The 26,706-nt window shown below is 41.9% G+C and overlaps 2 protein-coding genes across 3 annotated transcripts in view; one reads left to right on the top strand and one right to left on the bottom strand.

Moving 5' to 3' along the window:
* Positions 1-122: 122 nt before the first annotated feature.
* On the top strand, positions 123-2,515 carry b3gnt7l (UDP-GlcNAc:betaGal beta-1,3-N-acetylglucosaminyltransferase 7, like). Its single transcript, XM_037105310.1, has one exon. The coding sequence runs from the start codon at positions 429-431 to the stop codon at positions 1,662-1,664; it is 1,236 nt and encodes a 411-aa protein (XP_036961205.1). The 5' UTR covers positions 123-428; the 3' UTR covers positions 1,665-2,515.
* Positions 2,516-3,489: 974 nt separating this feature from the next.
* Positions 3,490-26,706, bottom strand: part of cep104 (centrosomal protein 104) — a 29,486-nt gene continuing 6,269 nt past the window's right edge. Inside the window, exons 6-23 of one of the 2 annotated variants that reach the window (XM_037105302.1) lie at positions 26,510-26,586; positions 25,868-26,036; positions 23,438-23,593; positions 23,035-23,262; positions 22,059-22,274; positions 21,586-21,753; positions 20,592-20,765; positions 17,119-17,295; positions 14,178-14,378; positions 13,051-13,146; positions 12,675-12,783; positions 12,159-12,228; positions 11,894-12,002; positions 11,646-11,784; positions 9,514-9,581; positions 6,921-7,008; positions 5,368-5,535; positions 3,490-5,170 (exon numbers count right to left, since the gene is read on the bottom strand). In XM_037105302.1, the coding sequence (XP_036961197.1) occupies positions 5,405-5,535; positions 6,921-7,008; positions 9,514-9,581; positions 11,646-11,784; positions 11,894-12,002; positions 12,159-12,228; positions 12,675-12,783; positions 13,051-13,146; positions 14,178-14,378; positions 17,119-17,295; positions 20,592-20,765; positions 21,586-21,753; positions 22,059-22,274; positions 23,035-23,262; positions 23,438-23,593; positions 25,868-26,036; positions 26,510-26,586 (2,376 nt within the window). In that variant the 3' untranslated portion in view covers positions 3,490-5,170; positions 5,368-5,404. Of the gene's footprint in view, positions 5,536-6,920; positions 7,009-9,513; positions 9,582-11,645; positions 11,785-11,893; positions 12,003-12,158; positions 12,229-12,674; positions 12,784-13,050; positions 13,147-14,177; positions 14,379-17,118; positions 17,296-20,591; positions 20,766-21,585; positions 21,754-22,058; positions 22,275-23,034; positions 23,263-23,437; positions 23,594-25,867; positions 26,037-26,509; positions 26,587-26,706 lie in introns of both variants that reach the window. The other variant, XM_037105303.1, reaches the window with a different exon arrangement.

Raw genomic sequence — 26,706 nt, 5'->3', positions numbered from 1 at the left:
AAACGAGAGACCTGCTGATCCCAGATCAGTGCGGGCTCATTAGGGGAGGAGATATTTGGGGCTGGGGGGAGAGAGAGAGAGAGAGAGAGAGAGAGAGAGAGAGAGAGAGAGAGAGAGAGAGAGAGAGAGGTCCCATGCAGCAGGTCTCCAGTCAGGGAGAAGCAGACGAAGCCTGAGGTCATGCTGCGTGTCCTGCATCATTTCCCCGCACCTAGAGGCGACGTGTGACTCCACTGGGCGCCGTCATGGCCAAAGGAGGCCCCGGGGCCACTTCAGTGTCAGCGCTCTCACGCAGCCGAGGGCGCGACATCTGGTGTCCAAATGAGAAGGGACGGCGGTGGAGGACTGCACTCGGACGCACAGCTGTGAAACACTATGAAGGCAAAAGGTGCAACGCGCGAGGGTCTCTGTGAGCCGCAGTGAGAGTCATGGATCACCTTTTCCGGAGGAAGCGGGTCGGTCTGCTGAAGCCCCTGCTGAGCCTGTCTCTGGTCTTCGCCTCTTTTCTCATGATCCACAAGCTGAAGCTGGCGGAGAAGGACGGCGCGGGAGTGAAGCACGCCAGGGATGCCGGCTGGTGCGGCTCAGAGTGCTTCTCATTCAAGAAAGGAGCCGTGAAGAGCACCTCGGGGAGCTCGGAGGCTCCTGCGCTCAGCGGCGACGCGGACGCGCCGCGCGTCTCCAACGGGACCCCGTCCTCGTGGGACGCACAGGTGCTCAACTGCAGCGAGGACGCGTCGGTGAGGACGCAGGACTGGTTCCGGCGCTTGGACCCGAGGTTTCACCAGTTCGTTCTGCACAGACACTGCAGGTACTTCCCCATGCTCATCAACCACCCGGAGAAGTGCGCGGACGGAGAGGTGCACCTCCTCATGGTGGTCAAGTCCGTCATCGAGCAGCACGACCGGCGGGAGGCGGTGCGTAAAACCTGGGGCAAGGAGCACACGGCGGACGGGAAGAAAATCAAAACTTTGTTTCTTTTAGGGAGCCCGACGAGCGGGAAAGACACCAAGAACCTCCAGAAACTGATCGAGTACGAGGACGTGATCTACGGGGACATCCTGCAGTGGGACTTCATGGACACCTTCTTCAACCTGACCCTGAAGGAGGTCAACTTCCTCAAGTGGTTCGACATCTACTGCTCCGGCGTGCAGTTCATCTTCAAGGGAGACGACGACGTGTTCGTGAACACGCACAACCTGCTGGAGCTCATCGGCTTCAAGGTGGAGGAGCGCAAGGAGGCCGACGTGTTCGTGGGGGACACCATCTCCAAGGCGATCCCCATCCGGAACCGCCAGAGCAAATACTACATCCCCAAAGAGCTGTACGACAAGCCGTACCCCCCTTACGTCGGAGGTGGGGGGTTTCTGATGTCCTCCCAGCTGGCCAGGAGGCTCTTCGTGGTCTCGGAGGACATGGAGCTGTACCCGATCGACGACGTGTTTTTGGGGATGTGCCTGCAGAAGCTCCACCTGTCCCCAGAGCTGCACCCGGGCTTCAGGACCTTCGGCATCACCAGGCGCCGGGTGAGCCCCATGAACAGCGAGCCGTGCTTTTATAAAAACCTCATCGTGGTGCACAAGCTGAGCGCGCAGGAGCTGCTCAGGATGTGGAGCGTGGTGCACAACGGGGACCTGGTTTGCGCGCAAAAGACCTCCATATGACCGGATCAAGTCACTGAGGCCGAGCTGACTTCGAGTTGATCGCACACGATGGTGCATGTAGTGAAGGGAGGGCGGGCTTGGACACATGGAGGACAGTGCATTTTCATCCAGACAATGTGTTTTCACCCATCCCGTCACTGCTCTGAAACATGTCTGTATGCAAAAAATTAAAGGTGCACTCTATAGTTTTGGGGAGGAGATTTTAAATCAGAGGAGAAAGATCTTCATCGACTGATGAACAAACTTTTTTTCTGTTTGTGACTGAATAAACAGACCATAACAACGTTGCTATTGAAATTTTTATTCTCCAAAACTACACAATGGCCCTTTAAAATGGGCCCCACGCTCATGTGAACAGGTTGGGTCTCCTCTCCACTAGTCCTACAGTGCTTTGATTTTTTTTTTTTTTTTTCATTTTGTGAAACCACTACCACGAGTCCCCTGGAAGGTTTCTGTGCTTCTTTTACTCTTTAGTGCCATTTCAAACTCCATTGATGTAAATCTGAGAACCAGTGTTCATGTAAAAACAAACAAACAAACAAACAAACAAACAAAAAAACACAGTTGTAATGGTTCCAGTGTGTGTTTGTGCAGGTGTAAATGAGACTTGACTTGTTCCATTCAGGTGTTCCTCTGGAGCTGCTGATCCCGATCGTAAAATTGCGCGATTGCAGGATTTCAGCGTGACTTGTCAAAGTGGACTCCGAGAAAACAGATGGCTGTGTGATTCTGACCTTGTAAAAAATCAAGCGATATCATTTTTTTTTCAAAGTTAATATATTGTTTTATTTCACCTTATATTGTATTTTTTAAAAGAGTTAATTCATTTGTGTATGATTTTCCGCAGAGGCGGGCCAAAAACTGAAGAAACCAAAGGGCTGTGATACTGTAGATTTATGTACGATATTGTAAATTAAAAAAATGGAGATCTCTGTGTAAATACTGTATGAACGGCGCAGTGTTTGATTCATAGTGATGTGTGAACAGCTGGGGAACAGCACTCTGGAGTAAGATGCACTGTTTATTTAAACAAGTACAGATACACTTGTGGGGAAAAAAAACAGCCATTTCAAGCCATAATTATTTATCATTCAGAAAATACTGGCTACTAAGCAAATGAAAGCACAATACAAAATATCCACTGTCACAATCGCCCTCAATACACAATCAGACTGAAGCCAATGTGATGGACTGAGAAGGTACAAAGCAAACATACTCTTATTACATCAACCATATTGACCAAGTTTAGTTGTTTCTCCATTAATATAACGCACATTGATGAAGAATTTACCATTGCTGACATTACATTTTGTACAAGTATAATAAAAAAAACCTGAGAACACCTCAGGTTGTTTTAAGGACATTTCTGTTCTTGGCTGAGGATGAATCACAGACGTATTACAATCAACATGGTCTTAACACTGTCACACAGAAGAAGAAGAAAAAGTATTACTGTTGACTGAAAATATGTCCAACTTTAAAAAGGTGCACTATGTAGCGAAGAAATTCAAATCAGAGGACCTTCAGACCTTCACTGACTGAATAAACCAAGTGCTGTAGTTTTAATGTTTAATTCTGTTTATATATGGCGGACCCTGCCACGTCTTCTAACTTCAAACAGAGTCCTGGGGACCTTATTTACCTCTGAGAACAGCTTGTTTATTCAGTTATGTAAAAAGAACAAATATTTCTAGGTATTTACTATCACCTCAATAATTACGTATGTACTGAAATTCCGAGTTTCAATTTCTTCTCCAAAACTATGTAGTGCCCCTTTAAAGCCACCGAAGTGCCTCAATGTGTTTGTTGGGGTCAGTTTTAAGTCTTTTTTTGAAGTCAACTTGAGGAAAAACAGGTGCTACACACATTCTACAGTATAAAGTACATTCATCGTTGTGTTTTCATTTTATTTGGACAATTCTGTCAGGTTAAAAGTTGTACCTTCACTTGTCTAGTATCAAAAACTGTGCTATCTACTCAAGATTGTCAGTAGGCAATAGGCAGGAAAATAAATTAATCCATATGGTACTGAGCTTATCCTCAATGAAGCCTCATCCCTTTGGCAAAGTGCTACGTAATACCTTCTATATACTCTATACCCTATATATTCTATTTAAGACAATAACTGAATGTGTAAACAGACTGTAAAGCATTAAGCTGACAGTGAAGCTGCACTTCTTGGACTGAGTCATTGTCTGCTGGAGCGACGCCAAGGAGGAAAAGTCTTCTGCTTGTAACTAAACCTCCTCCCTTACTCTCATTACCGCCTCTGGTGTCTCTGAGTTTCAGTCATTGTCATCACCCTCTTAGTACACGTAGTGATTGATAACATATTGAATGATACTACAGTGGCTATCAATGGTCAGCCCTTAACCTGGTTCATTATGAGCAGACGCACATTCCACAAAAGCAGTTGCTAGTTTTTTGTTTGTGAACAATGCTGCAAGCTATTTTCTAATGCAAGAAATTATTACCGTCTTTAAATATATAGTGTTGTCTAGTGAAACGGACAGTTCACCCAAAAACACACATTTTCCCCCTTACCTGAAGTGCTTTTTATCTATATAGATTGTTTTGGTCTATGTTATTGAGTTTTGGAGATCACGCCACATCACAACGGCGAAGGAAGCGTGCATCTACTAACAGAGGGTAGACATTAATGGCGTCGAACAGTTTAGGGCGCTTACTTAGCTCGCCTGTTGTCCACAGGTTCTGCTTGGTGATGCGGTAAGCAGGGATAGTTCAGTAGAAAGAAAACAGTGGAGGCCTTAAACTGCTCACAACAATCCCTACAACTCGTCAAGTCACACCACAACAATCTGGATGCATAAACAGCACTATAGATAAGTGGGAAAATGTGTATTTTTGATTTTGGGGTGAACTGTGCCTTTATGTTTTAAAGCTATGCTATTTAAAGTTTAAGGTGTTTCTAGAGAAAGATAGCTGATTGTTGAGTCTCGACAATCTACCATCTTTCTCCGGGAAGTTATGCATCATTCCTTTGAATACAGCGAACACATTTTACTGGCCTGTGAAACCATCTGTATAATGTCTTCTTTGGCTCAAGAGGAGTTGCATCTGAGAAAAAAAAAAACCTGCTGATGTCAGAGTGATGTCATCAGAGTGATCTCAGCATGGGCTAAGAGCCAATAGATTCATATTGGACAGTGTGCTTTGCAAACAGAGCGCGGGGTTATAAGATGTGGGTACTTACTGGACAGATGGGACTTATAAGAAGATGTTAGTTTGACCATTCTTTTTGACACCTGTCTCTTGAGTCACCCAAACCTCACTGAAGCACAATATTGACGGTTGACTCCTTTAAGTCGTACAGTCCCAACCAGGGATGTTTAGGAGCCAGACAGGTGTGTGCTGCCAGAGGAATTATATACAGTACAAGAAAGAGGTAAAGATCTAACACTGGTGAGTCCAGCTGTCTCTTCTCTGTGTGGACCATAACAATAGTCGACTTGAATTAGATTTGATGTAGCGAATCTCCAACGTCTCTAAAAGTAGATGCAACGCCATATTGTAATGTCAGTTTGTACAGAGACTTATAAGATAAGGACATTACCATGTTGGTAATCTTTATAAAAGGTTAAATATATAAATTAGAAAATCAAAAATGGCCTTGGAAGTCCTGTTGCAAATGTCTGTGAATACATCAGTTTTCTAAAAGTGCCGATATGCAGAAACGTGAGACCTGGAAATACGGGTAACCCGGCTGCTTGGAACCACAGTCAGCGCTTCCCTGGTGGATGTCCTCTGGACAGGGGTGCCAGAGCCGGGATGCGACTGCCCCTGCCCATGGGCCTGGCTCTGGCCCCGACCGACCAGGCCTGCTTCAGCTTGGATCCACCGACAGCCCTGCCTGGAGACACACACACACACACATTTTTAAGAACTTCAAAATACAATGCCCCTGTTGTCTACTATTTAGCACTAAACAAAGGAGCCTGCATCACCTGTGATGTGAATACAAACAGGAAGGGGTCGGGATGTAAACAGCTTGTGGTGATGTGGCGGCACGCGATGCATTTTGTCTGCCTACTTGGGGGTTTTCCCCGCAGTGTTTAATAATTTTCAAACTTGCCTAAACCTGTGTTTGCTGTTAAGGCAATAATTTATAAGTTGGATTAAGTATGAGTACAGAGGAACCAGGTGGATGAACTATTCCCTGGTGGGAAATCCTGAAAAGTTCATTAATTCACTGTTGACCGTTTTGTACATTTATAATGGTGGTATAAAGCATTTTGGCACTAACTACATGTAAAAAGAAAAGTGATTTAAGATCGATGTGTCAGCGCAGTTGTTATGACACCTGATGTGAAAGGGCAGCATGCTCCAGGAACTGACTTCCTGTGCCCCTGACCTTGTCTGGGACCTACCTACTGTCATCAAACTTGCTTAAAGGTCCAGCGTGTAGGATTTAAGTGGCATCAAGCAGTGAGGGTGCAGATTGCAACCAGCTGAACACCCCTCATATCAGCCTCCACTACATGAAAAAAAAAGAAACGCCCTCTCTAGAGTCAGTGTTTGGTTTGTCTGTTCTGGGCTGCTGTAGAAACATGGTGGTGCAACATGGCAGACTCTGTTGAGGAGGACCTGCTCCCCCAGCGGATATAAAAGGCTCATTCTAAGGTAACGAAAACATAACTATGAAAATTGCATTTCATTTCTGCCATTAGAGCCCCCTAAATCTTACACACTGGTCCTTTAAAGTTACAACCCTGAAGAGTTCAGGCCTGGTTGATTTGGTGACCCCTTTGGCTGCTGGTGACAAACACACCTTGCTCACATTCTGCAAGGTTCTGCTGATACAATGAAAACCTTGAGGATTATAACTTTAATACATTCAGCAGTCGTTGCCTCTTGTGTGTTGGTTGAACGTGCCCAAACTGGCATGAAGACGGTTTATTAAAGAACTGTGAGATGTTTCTGAACAGCCCTACTTTCATGTACATGAAGCACGATTCTTGCGACGTGAAGTGTAACATAATGTGTCGGCCATTAACAACCACTAGCGCGATTGCAAAATATTCCTCGAAATGGATGCACAAACACCCACTACACAAGGCTCCGGATTAAATCTGTCACTATTTTTATGTGCCTCGTCCTGCTCTCCGAGGCAGGAAACCAACCAATAGTGGAAAAGCTGAAACATGAAATTTTACCAACAAACATGGGCACTTTGTCCAGCTCTCACAGTGACCGTTGGGGAGGTAGGTGTAAGCGGAGGGTGTATGAATGCTTTACCTTGTGCTGGCTGGGTTCTCTGGGACACCGCAGTCCTCCGCGAGTTTTGTTTACAGCCCTCCCTGCCCATGAGGTGAGCCTTCCAAGCCTGGAACAGGGACAAAGTAGCTCAGTGAGTCCATTCCTCTTCCAGGTACTTTCTCTATCAGGGCAACCACCGCTGACTATAGGCCCAGTCAAGGCCCGAATGGCTGCCCTCCCTCCCACAAACACTGCAGTCTTTCATCGGGGCTGCGCTCACAGCTCTGGCAGCGAGAGTGTGACTTTCTGTCAGTTTTTTTTTTTTCTTCATTAATTTTCGAGCCTGTGTGCGAGGTGAAAGACTGCATGTTGGAATTACAGCTGAGGTTGAATATTCAGGCATAATCTCCACCTCGCTCATATCGTGGCCTAGTCGGACATCAAGTGGCTTGCAGGGATTAAAAGAGGTTCAAATGCAAAGTGCTGACAGCTGAAATGAATCACAGCACAGAAACAAAGGACAGCAGGCATTTTTTCACGGCGCATATTTTGTCACAGCAGGGAAAACACAGGTGTAATTAATATCATTCCAGATACATGTCCCGGTGCTAGCATTGTGTTTGCTGTCATTGACACTGCTGTCACACAAGTGAAACAGAGCTATCCTTAACGTGATTAGTTACACTTGTCAAGATGTCTGCTGTGAAAGAGGCCTGTTTAACACAAAATCAAACAATGTGGAGAAAAAAAACTGCACTGTATGGATGAAGACCTTTTAGCATGATCCACATCTGGCCACATCCCACTCTGTACAGATCACTGAATACAACTGTGTGTACGCAAAAAGACATACCTATACGTGTACACATTTTCTCATCAGATGGATGGAGAATCACTCTAAAATGTTTAATTTGATGACCTTTCAATGACAAGACCAGCAGAGATGAAAAGTACAAATGATTGTGACTCATCAGGGAGGTTCTCCAACAGCCATTACGTGCTACGGTGACGCACGGCTGTGGCTGTTTACAGCCCTGCGCCCAAACATTACCTGAAGGATGATCGACCACAAAGTGCTTCCCAGTTCATGATTAAATGAAATTATCATTAATTGGGATGTAGCAGCTTCAGTTAAATGAATAAAACGCTAAAATAAGTCACTCATAAATAAATGTTAATGTGCCTCGCCGCAAAAGTAATAATATAATTATTAAAAGTGAATATAAGTGAATATATAATATAAAATTGAAATGGCCAAACAACCAAAAGTTAAGGTAAAAGTATTCACATTACATATCATGTCTACCTCCTCATTTAACATCCAGCTGTTGTCTTTTTATATCTATTCCAAACCAACTGCTGCCACTGCTTGCATCAACCTATAATACATTACTTCTTATCCCAAAGTCAAATCTTTATTGTTTAGTTTAAGTGGCCGAAAGGGAGTGGCAAATCTAAAAAAGGATCATGACTTTTTTTGTTTGTCAGGTACTTTTATACATTCTGCCTGGATCAGTTAGAGGGACTGACAGCATCAAATTCTGAATTTTGTATTGTTGTAGAAGAGTTATTGCTGCAAACTGGGACAGGCAGAACCAGGACAGGCACTGCTCGGACTGATTCTTGTAGCTCTTACAGCTCCTTGACAGACAACTTGCATGATTCATTAGACAGAAACGTAACAGAAGACAAATGAAAGGCGACACTTGCATGTTCTATTGGGGCAGAGAAACTTCTACAGGGTGTTTTAACCTTTTTATCTATCACACAAAAAGTGAACTGACACTTGTCAGAATAGCAAAGGATGAGTAGCTCCAAGGGCCGCGAAATATGAGCACTGTTTACTTATAGAAGATAGGATGAACCATTCTCCCTGTGGCTATGTTATGTAATATTCAACAATGAGGTTAGACTGAGTTTATTTCTGTAATTTTGAATTTCGATGTTCCAGTGCCTGCTCATGAATAGAGTACACATTTAACACCAACTTTTTCCTGTTTCCGATCAAACTTTTTCCACACAAAACATAGCAGCGCTGAGCCTTCTCACAAGGCACCACCTCTGGAATTAAAGAAAACCGGACTTCTCTGATTCTCTTGAAATATATCCTATCAAAACTATATATTAAAGTTTTATCCATAAAACTGAACATTTTTGTCTTTACTTCTCCTTCAGTTTGTAGGAATGTGAGGAATGGTATTTTCTTCATCTTTTGACGAATGAAGCAGCCATTAAGAACAAAGGCTCTGCCTCCTTTGAAGCCTTTAAAGGCCAACAATAGCGGTGTTTTACCTCAACACCTGTTTGCTCTTCAAGCCTAATATTAGATGTTTTGGGTGTCTGTGTTGATATAAAAGAGGGAAAAGAGAGTCATTTGAAAATATTCACGGAATCTTCTTTTCCTCTCCTTGTCATAATGTGACGAAATTTGTTTGTTTGTTTTTGTTAAACTTTGAAATATAAGCATGAAACAGCATACCATGACTGCTCTGCTGCAAAATTCACATTTCCTGTCTGCGTATCAGTTCACAATATCCCTTAATCTAGCCATCACTTCACAATAAAACATTCTCACAGAGCGGTGTGAGCCGGTCCATATGCATTTCTCATATGTAACTCGCATGAATCTCACCTGCTCTCCAGGCATGAAGTTGCTGTGACATAAAGGACAGTGGTTGGAGCCTTTACCCGAGATGGGGGCTGAAACAGAAACACAACACCTTTAAGCCACCTGTAATACAATTACAGAAAAAGCCCCTCAAACACTAAAGAAGCACCTTCGAGGTCTGGCAACATTAGGCCAAACAAAAACAACTGAACACTCAACTCCAGTTTCTGTGAAATCAAGAATCAAGAACACGAGAGAGACGGGGTTCAGGGTAATACAAAAGGCCCACTGGTGTCAATTATGTATGGAGACATATGGCCTGTGACAGAGACGTAGGGATACAGTAACATTTAACTGGTGTCCGACTAGGAAAGACAACAAACAGAAGATTCTATAAGAACAGCTGACATAAGCTCTAAGATAGTAAATGCTGGTAGCAGGTCTTGGCAGTTTTCCAGAAATCCTTAACTAACCAAAACTATGGAAAAGTACTGATTTCTGCTTTGTTTTCCATTAAAGAATTGTGAACATGAGAGCATGATTTCAGGACTATGCTCTTCAATGTTTTACTAAAATCCTACCTGATAAAATCCTACTCTCAAACTGCACTCACTCATAGACTAAAAAGGTCTTATTTTTGTCATCAAAACCTGTGCATTATTCTCTGAGGAATTAACTAAAAAATTGCAAAATGCAATGTTAAAGAAAGTGGGAAATAATTGATCCAATCACATAAAAACAGATGTATGTCTCAGCAGCACTGGAAGTTAAACAAATATCAGCCTACCAAGACCATGCTGTGGACAAACCTGGAAGTTTGACAATATGTGTCTTAGAAAGAAAGAAAGAAAGAAAGAAAGAAAGAAAGAAAGAAAGAAAGAAAGAAAGAAAGAAAGAAAGAAAGAAAGAAAGAAAGAAAGAAAGAAAGAAAGAAAGAAAGAAAGAAAGAAATCTGAAAAACACATTTTCAGATGCAGATGAAATTAATTCCCTGTGCTTTTCAAAAAGATAATATTAAACTAGTCACCAGAAATGACAGATTTGACAGGGACTGCTCTGTGGAGACCTGCATGAGCGATCAAAGTCAGCTTATAGCAGAGACAACAAAGACGAAGACAGCGTCACACCTATGTTATGACATTGTTCCGTTGAACCCTATGTGTAGCCAAGCGAGTGAATTAAAGCAAAGGTGAGTCTGAAGAGCTGGTTTAGGCCTGAGAAGAGGGAACATATCTGCAGAGTATGGGCGCTTTTGCATAGCTGCATTTTGTTGAACTCTGACGTGCAGCTAAAGAACTGCTAACACACACTGTTGAGGTAGTGTAATCTTAAAAATCAATCTGTATCCTATAGGACATGTATTTATGTAAAACCATTTCACAGTAACACATATGTACCCTAACTCATCGGTCAAAACTTGTTCAAACAGTTGTGCTGCATTCTACACCAGGTGCTTGTATATGTTAAGTGCATTACGACAATCCAACACTAAGAACAAGGACATCCAATCTCTACCTGTTGGTCGTTAATCATTGAGTGTTGTTGACAATCAGTCTGTATGACTTCATGTTTACTCTTCTTGGTTTGTTGGAAAAATGTCAGAGCGAACAGGAACTGGACCAGAGCTAAAATGCAACAGTGGAAACTTTCTGAATGGTCAAATCAATGACCTGTCCTCAGTCGAACTGTGTCTCTCTTAATGTAGACCACACCGAAGGCAAAACACCCCCAAAGCAAGCAAGATGTGCAGCTGGCTGCAGTGCAGACTTGAAAGAGCATCACTGAGTTGTTGCTTCACCTAGTCACTGACTGTGAAATATCTACAAACAAAATATACCATGCGAATCCTTTCAGCTAGATGATGGTGACTTGTCTAAATACATTTTGTTCCTTAAATTAAATCAATGTACAAGAATGACAAGGCTGTAAACACAATCAAATTACAGCAGTCCAACCTCATAGCTCTTGTTTAATTTCACATCTAATAGGCTGGAGTAGAGCCAAAACAACAAAATACTATCACAGTAACATGGTGATGTATCCTTTAATTTGAGCGCAAAAAGAAAATACAACTTATACAAATTCCACGATTGACATCACACAAACCATTATCAGAAAATATCCAGTGGCATTTAAAAGTGAGACTGAGAACTCACGGTTGCAGGCGGGACCCTGGACATGTCGAGTCAGCTCTTCAGTAGCCACAGCCTCTGAGCAGCGCGGGCACTGGCTGAATCTGGACCTGCTTTCACATTCACCCAGTAGGTGCTCTGTGAGGCTGGCTATCTCAACTACCTGTAAACACAACGCAGAGCTGTACACAAAGTCGTAGGCGTAGTGGTTGAACATCTGGACAGATGAGGACTAACAACGTGCCAACAAAAAATAAAAAATAACACTGTACCTGTCTACATTCATCGCAGCGTCTCAGCATAGGACAGTGTTTCCAGTAGTGGAGGTCCAATCCATCCTCTGTGAAGGACTCGTCCTTTTTACTGCAGAAGATGCACAAGCTGAAAAATAAAATCCCGCTCAAATCAGATCATATTCCGTCAAAGCATTGGTACTGGCACACTTTAAATTTCAAAATAATACACTAAAAAGAAATTAGTGCTTTTTATTATACTAGTGTTTTTGAAAGGTCTCCATTAAAGTTATGACTCACTTACTTGTCCAGATAGTTGACAGATTGTTGGTCAACAACGTGTGATACATTGTCCTGGGGATCTTTTGTGACAGCTGGAAATGAAGAAGAGTAGTTATCATTACACTAATTTGCAGACACCTTTGAGAGGAAGAGCTCCAGAACTCACAACTGTGAATACTGACAGGGAACATAGAGAGAATTTAGCTCTATTAATGTGAAAAAAACTGAAATCATGATTTGATTAAAAAAAAAAAAAAAAAAAAATACATGTTTAGTCAGATACAAGAATTAATGTAGGTGTTATTGCAATTAAGCATGTGTGAAAACAAGTAAGCCAACAGCTGACTAAAAGTAATGGGTAAATAATTGAAATAACTCCTAAAATGACTGGGTGTATCAGCATACAGTATATATTGCTGTTTTGCTGCTGATCTGGTGCTGTACAGTGCATGAGGATGTCTTCCTACTCAACAATACTTTTTTGTGAGTAGGGATTGAGGTGCTTTTTTTCTGCTTCTTTTTATTTAAGCCTGTATACCTTTGTCAGCTTTTTGGGACTCTTTCTCTACTTTGGGAGCTTCTTTCTTGGGCATTTGTCCTTTGGTGTGCTCGTCCCCTCTTTCCTTCACAGGCAGACAGAGAAGTACCAACAGACATCACAAAGAGATGTTATCACGCGAAGAAATGTCTGCACAACTTCAACAGACGCACGCAGACAGTTGTGGATGAAAGTGGAAGTTGCCATCATAAGGAGATATAAAACACCACATTTGTTCTGTACATGTGAAAAGCTGAGCTTCCGACCACCTTGGGAGAGAGAAATTTACCAACTCTGTGTGGAGTCATAAATACAAATTAGCAGCCATTACGAGAAGTGACGTAATCACAGTCTGAGTGATGACAGCTCCACCTACTGTGATCTCTTTCAAGGCAGCCAGCTGCTCCTGAAGAGAGTGGATCTCCTCCTTCTCTTTTTGGCCGTCCTGCTGACCACCTCCCTTCTTCAAAGTCTGCATGGAAAAAAAAAAAAATGTCATGAGCCTCATAGTCAGAGTCACTTTTTTTTCATTTTCCTCCATGTTTGCTTCCTTTCTTCTGACGTTCTCCTGTTAATGTCATTTCCTCACCACACCAGCTTTTGTTTCATTATTTCATTCTTTTCAAAGTTGCATCATTAAGTCTGCAGACTGGTGCGGTTGTTTTGGCGACTATCTCACACTTATGAGCAAAAGATCAGACGTCTTAGCAGTTAAGTGCTACTCAACATCAGGGACATCGCGTCATGGGAAGGCTGGGTCTCCAATGATGCCAGTAAGAAAATAAATTCAATGGTCACTTGATGGGTCACACATTTGATAGTAAAACAATATCTAGCAGCGTTGAACAGAAGCTGACTGGTTCACTGGCTGCATTTGTGGTACACGACATCAAACACTGCTGCATACTGTGTTGATAATATGAAAAAGTCACTAAGGTTTGTTTACACACAGTTCATTTGGGAGTGACCTGGGGCATTTGAAAGAAAGAGCACAATATCTACATTACACTATAAACAGACACATTCCTGTGTTTAGCATGGGGAATTTGGTAACCAGATGAGTAAAACAAACACTGCACGTGATGGCTTTGCTGAGGCAGTTATATCTCTGTACAACCTAAAACTGTCTCCTTTTCCTTGTTATTGTCAGCTCAAAAAAAAAGAAAAGAAAGACGTGACATCATGTAGTGTCCTTAACAAAGCTCAACTATTTGCAGCTTGAAAGAGCACTCCCATCTGCCATGTCTGACAGTTTCACTGTCCATCTACCAGCTGCTGCTCGCTGACTGCAATCTGTCTGAAATAAATGAACAGGGCTGGCAGTGTGATACAAATAGTGTGATGCAAATACAGAGTGAACACAGGCACCCTTATACATGTAAGAAAAGCTATATTTTGTTATATATAGAAACAGGAGATTGAAGTTAATGTGAAGATGATGTTAAGTACAAGCAAGAGATTCATTTGCAATGACAAAAAAAACAAAAAAAAAAAAAGTCCTGCCTGAAATTCCACCAGCTTTCCGTCAATCTTGGCAAAGCCATCAAAGAGACTCTTGTAGAGGAAGTCCCACCGTGTGGCAGAATTGCTGGGTGGAAGATAGCTGAGAACAGCAGCTCTGTGCTGCTGGTACATGGATAAGATGATGCGCACTGCCGGCTCTCGAACCTCTGATGCACTGTGCTCCAAAGCCGCTGTACAGAACTGAGAGAAGAAAAACAGACTTTTTATTTTGAAAATTAGACATGTTTTTTTTTTTTGAATGAATCTTATCTGCAACTACAAGTAATAGTTCATTTTTAAATAATCTAAATAAAATGGTGATCATAAACAGTTTTTCCAGACCAACCTGAGTCTGATAAATGTCACACACAGAACAAAAAAGGTTTCATGTGGGGGGATTAATGATTTCCCCGGCTATAATTCCCCTGGGAGAAAAAAGACTTGCAGATGTGAATGACAAAGACTTTCAGACTTCTAATGCATTTCTTAGCCTTTTGTAAGGCAGTTTAAATAGCCTTTGTGTTTGAAAGGCACCACACAGTAAACCTCGACTTGCTGGTCTTATTGACAATATGATGGGAAAACAGGCCACAGTATGATTCAGTGCAGGCATTTAAACAGATAAAAGTCAATATTTCATTAAGTAGTTACTTGCTATATTTGTATTATAGTTTTATTTACAAAACAGCAACGCTGTTGAGGGGGTCCTTTGAGAAAAGGACAAATCCTGACGTAAAGCGCGCCTATTATCTGACATAATCTCTGTGTGAAGAGAGGCGCAACACAATGGCAACTCTGCTAGTGGAGAACATTAACATCCAGAGGTAAACTGTGTACAAAGGCTGCCCTTCCCTCGCTCAACAGGCTCAACGACAGCCTGCCATTATTCACTGTTGTCTCTGCCGACCACTTCTCATTTTAATTACAGGAAATTCAATCCCCCCCTCTTTTTTACTCTGGCTCCCGCCTCAGAGCAGATCACCCAGGTAACAGTGGAGGAAAAAGGAAAAATGTTCAAACCATCGCTGGGCTAACACTGTAGAGCTGTCAAAAGGTCACATGAGCTAAAAGAGGCAGACACCAGCAGAGGTCTCAGATGTGACTACCATCAAACCAAAAGCACAATGATGGTATACGCAGGTGTATATTATATTATATTGTATATATATATATATATATATATATATATATATATATATATATATATATATATATATATATATATATATATATATATATATATATATATATATATATATATAGACAGGCAGATGGAGGAATGTGACTATTTTAAAAGAACCCCAATTTCTAAATTATTGCACAATATATACTGTTCAAATCTAAGCACTCCCAATGACCAACATCTATTTTCAAAAGGCTTCAAGTCTTCGATTTTTTTTTCTAATCAAATTCATAAACTTTCAAGGTTGGAAAGGAAGATGTGATGTTGCCATATTACCACACCCGGTGCCACCATCTCCAAAACTAGTGAATATTTGTCCACAGTAAATATGGCCTCAGCTGTTGTACCTATGTTGTGGTTATTTCAGTGGCTAATGACGTCTTAATGGTATGCAAGATTAACAAGAAATAGTACCTTCCTTTAAGCTGGTAGGAAAACTAGAACCCAAACTGATAAGCACAGTGTCTTATCAGGTATATCAACAAAACAAGACAAGACAAGACAATTTCACGCCCCAATCCTCACTGAAATTTTAGTTTAAACCCTGTGTCTTGTACGTGTTTCCCATCAAACTATTTAATGTGACAGACAAGACAAAAAAGGCGACCTGAAGAAAAAAGTCTTCGACACAGTCCTCCTGTCACATCTCAATTAAGACTGGAGATGTTTCCCAGGCAAATACGGGAGGCAGCCAGCACAAAGGGGACAGGCGCTGAGCAAGCATGCACAAACATGCAAACACAGGCTCGCCAATTCCACCTGTGTGGCTTTGGCTTCAGAAAGGCGGAGAAACTCACAAGACAAACCTAACAATTTGCTCCCACTGATGAAAGCTGTGTAAAGTCATGAGCAGGGCTGAGTGGAATGGGGGATGGGTGGAGGGCCGGCCATAAACTATAGAAGGGAGGACAGGATGGCTTGTTGTCCCACCCGGCCTGGTCAACAGTTGGACAGTTTGCACGTAGATATTAGGTCACTGCTGGAAACTAAGGGAGTGCAGGGGACGTGGAGTGGATGCCGATGGTGACAACATTGACTCAGCTGACTGGAGCTCACTGACAGCCTGTTTGGGTGAACTGAATGGCCGTAGAAAGCAAGGGAGGGACTGCTCCGATTTCAGTTAGTCACACTGTAATTTTCAAGCCAAATGTAACAGAAAATCTGCTTGATGGGTTCCTCTTTAGACCGTGGAATAATACAGGCATTACATTGTACTTATCTCTATACAGTACATGTGCTGTCATGTTAAAGAGGATGTGTATGTCGTAATGGCTTTTTCCAGATCAGAAAGAGAATGAGCGGGGAGACGGTGTTGACACTTGAAGTAGTTTGAAATCTGTGAATTTGAGAGCCAAAACCTACAGCAACATTCATTTTGACTGATGCTGCTAATATAGAGTACATTTTAAATTAATTCTGAAGATTTTATAGCTTTAAAATCCCCTCGAAATGTCCAGCATGTCTTTCAGAATATTTCTTGACCTGATGGAAAAACTTCCCAAACCAAATTTAGACAGTACGAAAGATGTGTAACGCTGTGTTTGGACTTTTTTCTTGAGATAACGCAAAAATATTTTTAGATCTGCAAAGATATTTGCTCTTGACATACTCTGAAATTTGGTTTCTGAGGAAAAGAAAAGGCCTGTTTATATCTTATTTTTCAAGGTAATAACTTATTTAACAAACTTAAAAAAGGGCTTCAACTTTGCAAGAAAAAGAAGTTTATATAGATGTATGAGCATGTTTTAGGTCCTTTACCGTCATGACATTGTCCAGGGTGAAACCAGAGTTTTCTGTGCCCAGTTCAGCGAGCAGCTTTTCGGTGAGCTCGGCCCGACTCTGTGCCAGGCGAGAGGGGAAGTTGGATTTGAAAGGCTTCACCAGCTCACCAGGAATTACCTGGAGGGCACGAACATCCTTCAGAACAGCAATTTCCTAAAAAGGAGGACATGAGAAACAGACGACTTTCAAATCTAACAGTGCAAAAGTCAAGCAATGTCACCATATACTTACAGCATGTACCTTTAAATTATGTAATACATGTGCTGTAAGCCACTGACAAAACTTATCTGAGTGATGCTACACATGGTGATTTGTCATTCGACACATCCGTTAGAGAGACAAGTTCTGACAGAGAATACAAACATACAATCAAAGCAAGACGAGAGAGGGCTCTTGGAAAAACTTCCCTCAGTTGTTTGTCATTTTAGCCTCATCAGGTGAGTGGAATGTAAGTCGGAAATATGGGACACAACTACACACACACACATACACACACAAACATATAATTTGTCCTCAACATACAAAGAGACATTCAGTCATTGCTTTAATGGGGCCTCGAACAGATCCTGAGGGGCCAGGAGATGATTTCAGAGGGTTGAGACTCATGCTGATGTCCTAAGTTGAACTCAATGAAGCAGAAGCTACTTTCTTACTCAACACACACGCATGCACACACAAAGTACACTACTCCATATTTTGCCCACCAGTACATGTGAAAGGGCCGAACTCCAGGAAGTACAGTGCACAAATAACAAAGAGCCTCAGTAACGGGTCTCTTGAGGCTTAAGGCTACAAGGAGGCCGTCGAGGCAGTTGGGGTGACTACAACATCAGGCTTATCTGAAGGCTGGAACATGACAACACCTCACACACCTCCCAACTCCCCCTCCCTGCAGTAGGCTACAGCACACTGCAGCACACAGTCAATTAGGCCTCTGTTATCTAGCTCATGTTAGGAAAGCTAACAAAGACTCAAACTAATTTCCAGCTCCTTTTTTAAAATACATACAATACCTTCCACAGACAAGCATCTGTGTATGCAATTACAGCTAAAGCTGATGCAAAGGAGCAGAAGTTAAGTTTTTGTGCTCTTTTAGCTTTCACCTAGGTGAGCTATGACACCAAAGCTCTAAGAAAACAACACAAAACAAACAAACAAAAATGTTTTTAAAAAATGTAAAAAAAGAAGCCAAAAGCTAGGGGCCGATACCACGGAGAAAGCATTGTGCCAAATTCGAATCCCGCCAGTAGCATTTGTTGCACGTCGTTCCCACTCTTAGTACTGGTTTCATATTAAAAAAAAATAATGACAGCCCTGCTTCCACACATGCTCACCTAAATGAGTTAGGAGAGACCCATACATCTCTTCTTCACACTTTAGAAGTCACAAGCACTCTGCATCTTCAATTAAGTGACAATAAGATAGAGAAGAATGGTATATTCCGATAAACTGTAAAAATAAAGAGAATAAACGTACCAAACATGCACAGGAAATCTATGGTAAAGGAGGAAAGGTGGATTTAACATAACACACAATGACACTGCTTTTCTGTTTGCCCTCTGTGGAGCATGTAAACAAGACCTATGTCTAGTTCTTGTTTTGAATGCACTTGCAGTTGCTGTCCATTAGATTTACTGCGTCAAGGAGGAGCAAAACATGCTCCATTTAACCGCAGCCATTATCTGTGTACACATCCACAAACAAACCCATTACTCGTACAAATACAACATGTTTGTCGTGTGTCTCATGTGTATTTATATGCTGTGAATACTACTCATACTGAGGATACTACCATATCAATGACATTATGGTTATGTATGCACACATCAGCATGCAATTATTCACAACCCAGATCAGTGATGGTAAATCTCTGGCTGTAAATATATATCAAGAATTGAGACACAGTGTTGTCTTTTGCACTCTGGAAGATAGTTTTCTTCAGTGAAGGAGAAATAGCCAAAGAAGACGCACTGCACACATTATTCTTCGATTATTGATGAATCTCTCCTTCCCTAAGCTCACAACCACACAGGTATAGGATCTGCAGCTACTGCTACCTATTCTTACTCCTCTCTTTTGATATCAGTGTGATCCTGTATAGTTAAAAAGCAAGCAACCAAGTTGAAAGTTACAGGGACAGGTTTCTTAAATTATCCAAGTATTTTAAACACCACTTTTGTGTGTGTGAATTACAAAAATGGTGTTAGATAACTAACTATACTGTAAGAAAACTCACAACTCACAACTCACAAAGACACTTATAAAGAACTATCATATTGTTATATATAAAAATATTGTATGTTTGCCACAAATTCTGACTGATTTATAATTTTATGTTTACTAAGAAGATGTCAACGTTGTTTCTGTCAAATATGAGCAATTTTGTTGTGTTTGTGTGGCTGCAGTGTGTATTAAGTGTGTATGACTGTATGTATGGATGGAGTCGACAATATCAATACAAGACAGCAGATAGAAGACGGCGATTTTCACACTCTTCTGTGACACAACGTATGCTAGATATACTGCTCCAAGAGGAGAAACATGCTTTGGTAAATCTGAGAATCAGCTCAGTAAAGGAATCTTTTAGTGAGATTACATCTTCTCTGATTAGTATATTTCTTGAGAACATCCGAATTATCTAGTGTGACCATCTGCCTGTACATATCTATGGTCTAAAAAATGTCTGTGCTGCTTTATCTTCCCTGTCCCTTCACAAAGATGTCTAAACAACTGGCTTCAGTCTATCTACCTTGTGTCATTTAATAGTGAGGTATACAATAGGACAATACTGGATCATTGTTCATCAGTGAATGGTTAGTCGTGGCACAGTTATCGTAATCCTTAGTGAAAGTGAAAGGCACTCTCAGAAGGGCATGTCTATATTTGACTTGAATACTGATGTACTCGTGTTTTTTCTAAATGTTTTTTCATTTTATCATGGCACAGTTGTGTTGAACTGATTTTCTAATGTGTTTGGGTTTGCTGTCATCCTGTCTTGGTCACTGTTCCACCCTTGAGAGTAGCCTCATGGGATAGGGAGGTTACTGGGAACCATTTTGTATTTGCTAAAAGATGTTCCACCCAGTTGGTACTGTACATGTAGCGGTTTAATATCGAGAAATCACCACACTGTCAAATTTGAGATATAGTAACCATAAACAAAAGGGAGAATCACCAAGGACATCAGCCGCTTCATCAGTACATTTTATACTGCATCTGCTGGGTTACTTAGCAGCACATTGTGATGTTTTTTTGTGGAGTAAAAAGAAAGCGGGTGCTGATTTTATAACATTATCAAACAAAAGCTTTCACAGAGTTCTATACAAAAGCTTTCTATACAAAGGAGGATGGTGGAGGGAGAGAAGGCAGATTGAAAAATCAGGCAGAGGGCAGGCTGACAAGAAGCAAAGAGTGGATGAAAATGCAACCACTGGTGCCTGACACAATACCTGTATGAAGGCAGTGGCTGTGGTCCGGAGGCGGCTGGCTGACTCTCCAGTCCTGGCCAGCAGGTTTGGCCAGGTCTGCTTCAAGCAGTGGGTCAACTCGGGCCGGCCCAGCCCCAGATCTGTGATCAGCTGGCTCAGCAGCAGCCGCAGCAGCTTCAAGGAGGCGTGGAAGACCTGAGGAAAGAGCCAGTGGACTTTTAGCTGCAAAGTTAGAGAAGTTTTGAAGAAAAGCTAGCACCAGGATGACGTCAATTAGCAGAGAGGTTAGACGTGACAGTGTCTAGTTTGAGTAAACAGATGGAGTCAATCAGCAGTTATGGATGAGAGTTCATGGGGTTTGTTGGACTCACCAACCAGGCATATTCACCAGACAGTATAAGGCATAGAAGCTAACAGGTCAATTGAATTACAAGTTAATTTTCAGATGACAAGGTAGATTAAGACTGAAAATATATACATAACACCCTGGGCTACATTCACACCGAGAATGTTATGACACTTAATGCAGCGTAGACCACAGCTCACACAGAAGGGAGTATTCATTATAACCTAAACTGAAAGATATTTGTGGAGCCACAAATTAACCAGAGAATATCTTAATGGAGCATTCTGTGCATCATGTAGCTAGAAAAATAAATCACTCGAATTATTGAGGCACTAGCCTTTTTATTACCATACAAGCTCCATACAAACTTCCACAGAGAGGTTACAAGGCCATCCTTGTCAAAACTGTTTGTTTAAGGAAGCCAGCTCTAGTAGAGAAAACTGGAGTTGCATACGATACAGGGGAAACACTGTTAAGAGTGTGCATGTGTGCCTGTGATATAACAACATGAATGTTAGCTGTGTTTGTAACAGAAATCCAGAGAACATGATTTAAAGAAGACAGTGACAGAGACAAACTAAGCATATCCATAACAACTTCATTGATAAGGCTACTTTACTGCAGTTTCTCTTCCCACCAAGACAATTCTCTTTTGTGGAAATGACTCACAGATGACACCTTATCCAGGAGGGACCTTTGGACCAGGAAGACTGCAGCTCTTATCATGTTTCTAAGCTCTTCCTTGGGGGTGGCGGGTGATACCTCCGAAAGCTTCTTGTGCACAGCCAGGAGAGCATCCTCTCTGCAGGACCAGGTTTTGGAATACGCCCGAGCTATCTGTAAAATTTACAAGAAAATAGCCCAGAGAGTTAATTGGGTATTACGGCAGATGTCGACAGAGATTTGAATATTATGTATACAGATCATATATCACAAACCCATAAAGCTGCCAATTTTAGTCTATAAACATTTTTGGTATGAATCAGTTGACGCCAATCAATATTTCTTGCATAATCAATGGATCAAATGATAAGGCAATAATATCCAAAAGTACAGAATATCTGGAAGGGATGGTACGCCAGGCCCCTGAGAAAGTATCTCTTTTAGCTTAGCTATCCATTTTTTCCACCTTTTTTTCTTACCAGGCTTTCTCCATACACCTCTAATGGAAGGCCAGCCTCTCTCTGGGCCTTCTCCGTCAGGGGCTCTGGCTCGCCGCTCATCTCAGGGCTGTGTGGAGTCCTTTGGGCATCTGGTTGAGGGGAGTGCTGCTCTGCAGGGCTCTGAATGGACTCCAAAGGCCAGTCTTTTCTCTGAAGGGCTGGCAGCGGCCTATCATCATAAGGCACATTGGTAACCTGTCAGCACAAGACAACAACATTGATATTTATATCCTGGAGTAACATTTTTACATACATTCTACAACTTTCACATGTTTTATTCATAATAACAGCTATTCTTAGCACACAATAAATATCATTAAATACAAAGGCTCAAAGAGAACTGATCCACACTTTCAATCTTGAAAAGACTGGTGGGACTTTTGAAATATTTATCACTGTACCCCTGTTCTTTCCACTAACTCTCAACATCATGATGACAATGAATGTTTAACCCCATCTGTACAAACCCAAGCACCATGCAGTCAACACTGTCTCCTGCACCCAGGTGCCAACTGGCATCCAGCTGCCTCACACAAGGCTCAAAGCCCTGCCTTGAGGCCAGGTTGGCCGCCGTGGGAGTCAGCCAACTGTTGCACGCTTTTAATTAAATAGTGAAACCCAAACCTGCAGCAGGGCCGATCTCTGTAGGTGGTGAGTAAAGCATAAAAGCCCCTGCTGGTCATAATCTCCCTATGTGCTCTGTGTTCCAACACTACAGAGGCTTAATGCAGGAGACGTGTTCACAAGGTGCTGCATTAGGCTGGGATTAGTTTTACATAATACAGGAATTCATTGCAAGTGGAACAAGATACAGGTACAGCTGGCCACCACTGGATCATAAATGAGAAAACAGTTGGTTTGTCATCACTGAATATCAAAAACTGGGAACTGGACAAGTTGATACTGTCTTTAAGTGTCTGTAGTTGTTGGACACTTTTGATTAAGTGGCACTTACGTCTATCTTAGGTACAGCAGTGGGGGTGCACGGTGTGTCAGGTTGACTGCTAAGTCCGGGCGCAGCACTTCCTGTGTCCGACTGCTGGTTCTGTGGCGCCTTTGTTTTTTTCTCCTTCCTTAAAGTGTCTGTGGACACAAGTGGCTTGGTGGGGACTGAATGGTGACTTGGAGAGGGCTGAAGAGAGGGTGGATCCTGGGCTGGGGTTGAATCTGCAGCCCTAGAGATCTGTTGAAGTGGTGGTAGGACAGAGCAGAATTCAGTTTAGGCAGAATGAGTCACAATCTTCACGCAAATCCTATACTTTCTCATTTTGTTCAGCAACAACACCAATGACAACAACATGCTTTCCTTTTTTGTTACTATACAGATAAAACATCACTATCAGTGTTTGGCTACTGACCATTGACATGTCCAGTAGGTTGTGGACCTCCAGCTGCTGGTAGACGCTCCTCCTGTACTCTTCCATCAACTCCTTCTTCTTCTTGGCCAGGTCATAGTCCTCCTTTTCGATGGCACAGCGTTTATCCACATCATACCGAGCCAAACGTTCCCCCACCTGGAAAAGCCAAAGACAGGGAGAAGTAAAGACACTTCTGCAGTGACACAGTGAGCCTAAACTGCAAGTTTCGAAGACTAAACACAGAAGCTGTTTCATGCATCTGCTTGGTGTAATGATGCTCAAGGGATTGTTTTCAATTATCTAGACTTCTAACAGTAATATCATTCTACCCTCTAAATTAATTGATGAGACTGGGTAATTGACAATATGGAAGTGACAATATTCAAGGCAAGGAACATGAGCAGTCAGATGACAAGAGAGGTTGCAAACACCCATCACCATTTATTGGCCTACTTCCTGGTTCAACTTTCAGCCGGCCTTACTTTCTGTTGTTGCGCATAGTTTTTCTGCACAGACTGGATCCTTGTATTTTTGCCACCTTGGACCTCATTATACTGATGTCACTGGGTTCCCAGATGTCAGCAATTATTGAGTACTGTGTTACCATTCCCAATAGAAACAACTGCCAGAAACTACACAAATAAGACCCTGTTGAAATTGACCAGAATGATCCTTTCTACCTAAGTGGAGTTGGTTTGGGGATTGACTTGGACCAGACACGGGCAGTTCTGCCCGCATGATGACAAAGACCTGGTGCCTTTAACAGTAAGTGTGCCACATGGTGAATCATCAAGATTTACAAGCTGGAAAATTGACAACAACTTCCAGTAAGTCAGAGACGTAATTCCTTTCTGAGGAAATTCCATTAAGTTGAATTAAGTTGCTAACCAGGCGCCAAGTGACACAGTGTGAACATCAACACCTTGTGAATCTTTACTCTGTTTTAGACTGCAATTAAAAGCTTTTTCTTTTAAATGTAGGATCTCTAGCAGATAGCTATTTCTACTCCATAAGCCTCCATGTAGGGATATATACACCATTCTCTGCCTTCTCTCTTGTGTTTTCACATCTTATGTAACACCAAAAACCATCCTCTGACATTCTGAGGGTGTGATGGCAAGGGATTTTCAGCTACCTTGGCAACTACTTTGTCCGTGATGCTAATATGCCATGCTGACAAGATGACAGTTTGTATGTGGATTACCTGGTTACAGACAGGCTTGTGGCTAGGCGTGGGAGAGACACTACCCTAGGAGCATCACAGCAGCTGTTGAGCTTATTAAGAATTCATGGTCAGCATGGTAACGCTGTATACAAAGGGAGTCAGTAACAGGAATCTGAACAATGTTTAACAACTACTGTTACAAACAGTGGTAAAATTTCACTGGATGTGTGCAAAAAAGAATACAAGCTTCACAAATTTGACATTTTAAAATGGAAAATCATCATAATATCTGTAGCAGTGGCAGCAGATGGATGCTGGTATCTGGTTCTGAATGATTTCCTTATCACAAATAATATATTGCGTACAGTTTTCATAATTATACTTTAATGTATATGGCCTGCTTGTTGACTACAGCACTAATCATAGCCGTCTCAAAATTCAAATAACATTTTCCCTACACACATTCCTTATTGTTACATAAAACACATGAACGTGAGCTGGTTGTTGCCACCATTCAGGATAGTAGCCAGTAACAGACATATTGAAAGTGTGTGGTTGGAATGATGAAGGAAGAAATGTGGTCATTACTTGCAGAGTGAAAAGAGCTGTCAAAGCCAAAAGAGCAAACATGGGTGAAAGGAGCACAGGATGGCAGAGCTTTTACTGAAGTAAAGGTAGCAATAGCACAAAGTAAAAATATACCGAGTTCAGTTCTGTTTTCAAAGGTAAAAGTACAGAATGATTATCGGCTAAATGTACTGTCAGATGTTCTCATTAACAGAATGACCCCATTCAGTGTTTATTATATATCATACTATTGGATTATTATTGATACATGAATGTGTAAGACGCCTTTCATTGTGCTTTCATCTTAAAATCTTGATCTGCAAAGTAACTAGAACTAGAACTGTCAGAAATAGTAAAATGTATAACATTTCCCACTGAAATCTAGAAGAAATTAGAAAGTGTATCTAAGTGGGTGCAGTACTTGAGTACTTTGTTTACATTCCACTACTGTTCCAGAATAAAGCTGAATATTGGGAATAGAGATGCTGGCATTCTCGCAGGAATTCTTGCCCATATCTACTGTCTTCTGCTAGGGAAAAAACCCTTCCAATAACCAATCTTTTGAAGGCTTTAAATATGAATTATTCAAGACACTAAAATGTTCTCACTACAGAGAGAACACATCCTGCTCACCCATGTGAGCAAATATCTGGTGTCAATGTATTTTAGCCATGTCTACCTCTCAGCAGCTACAGTACCTTTTGCAGGTCTGCAATGGCCTGCTTCAGATTCTTGGCCTGCTCAAATTTCTCCTGCCGGACCATGTCCTGCTTTTTCTGATCTAGGACACGGATGATATGGGCGACTTCCGGGTCCTGGTACATGTCGAAAGCCAGGTCGTCCAAGGGGGAGATGGACTCACATTTGCTAGATGCAAGACGGGACACAAGGATTTGAAACATTAAATAAACTGAAACTTTGAAACATTTCTTTCTACACAACAAAGTTCTGTGAGGATATACTGAGCCATGTTGAATATTGAATCAGAAAAGACCATTTAGTGTCTACGTGATTTTGAGATAATGCCAGTGTAAAATACATGTGTCATCATCAGTTAAATGAGCTCCGGATTGTGCAATTCCTGATCAAAGAGGAAAAACACTGACCGACCCCCCCAAGGAGTGAGACCCTGTGGTGAAGCGTCCCTTGGGGGTTGATATATTCACAGAAAAAAACAATTTCGAAATGTGTTTTCCTCTTTGGATGGGCCACCACCTGCATTGTCTTCAAATGCGAGTGACCTTGAATGCCTTATTGGTTGGTTTCCAGACTAAATGGCTTTGTTAAACAATGTTATTGTCACAAGACAAAGAAACCAGGGTTCAATGGCCTAGCCTCACCCCATGAAGGTCGTGTCCAAGGCGGCTTCCAGCTGGGTACTGTTGAGGTAGTGTTCGATCAGCTGCTCTCTGCTTGGCTGGGGGTAAACAGATGGACAAATCACACACACACACACACACAAACACGTGCGTATATACTCTTGTATTACCAGTTTTCTACTCCCATTAGCTTTAAGGTGGCCCTCAACTTCAACCCT

The sequence above is a fragment of the Acanthopagrus latus genome, chromosome 7 (assembly GCF_904848185.1).
Source record: "Acanthopagrus latus isolate v.2019 chromosome 7, fAcaLat1.1, whole genome shotgun sequence".
Taxonomy (NCBI): Eukaryota; Metazoa; Chordata; class Actinopteri; order Spariformes; family Sparidae; genus Acanthopagrus; species Acanthopagrus latus.
Note: the sequence above shows the minus strand (reverse complement) of the source record. Positions and strands in the feature narration are given on the sequence as shown.

Bases quoted from the DNA above. Each gene is read 5' to 3' on its own strand.
- b3gnt7l (XM_037105310.1), top strand. From the start codon at position 429: ATGGATCACCTTTTCCGGAGGAAGCGGGTCGGTCTGCTGAAGCCCCTG.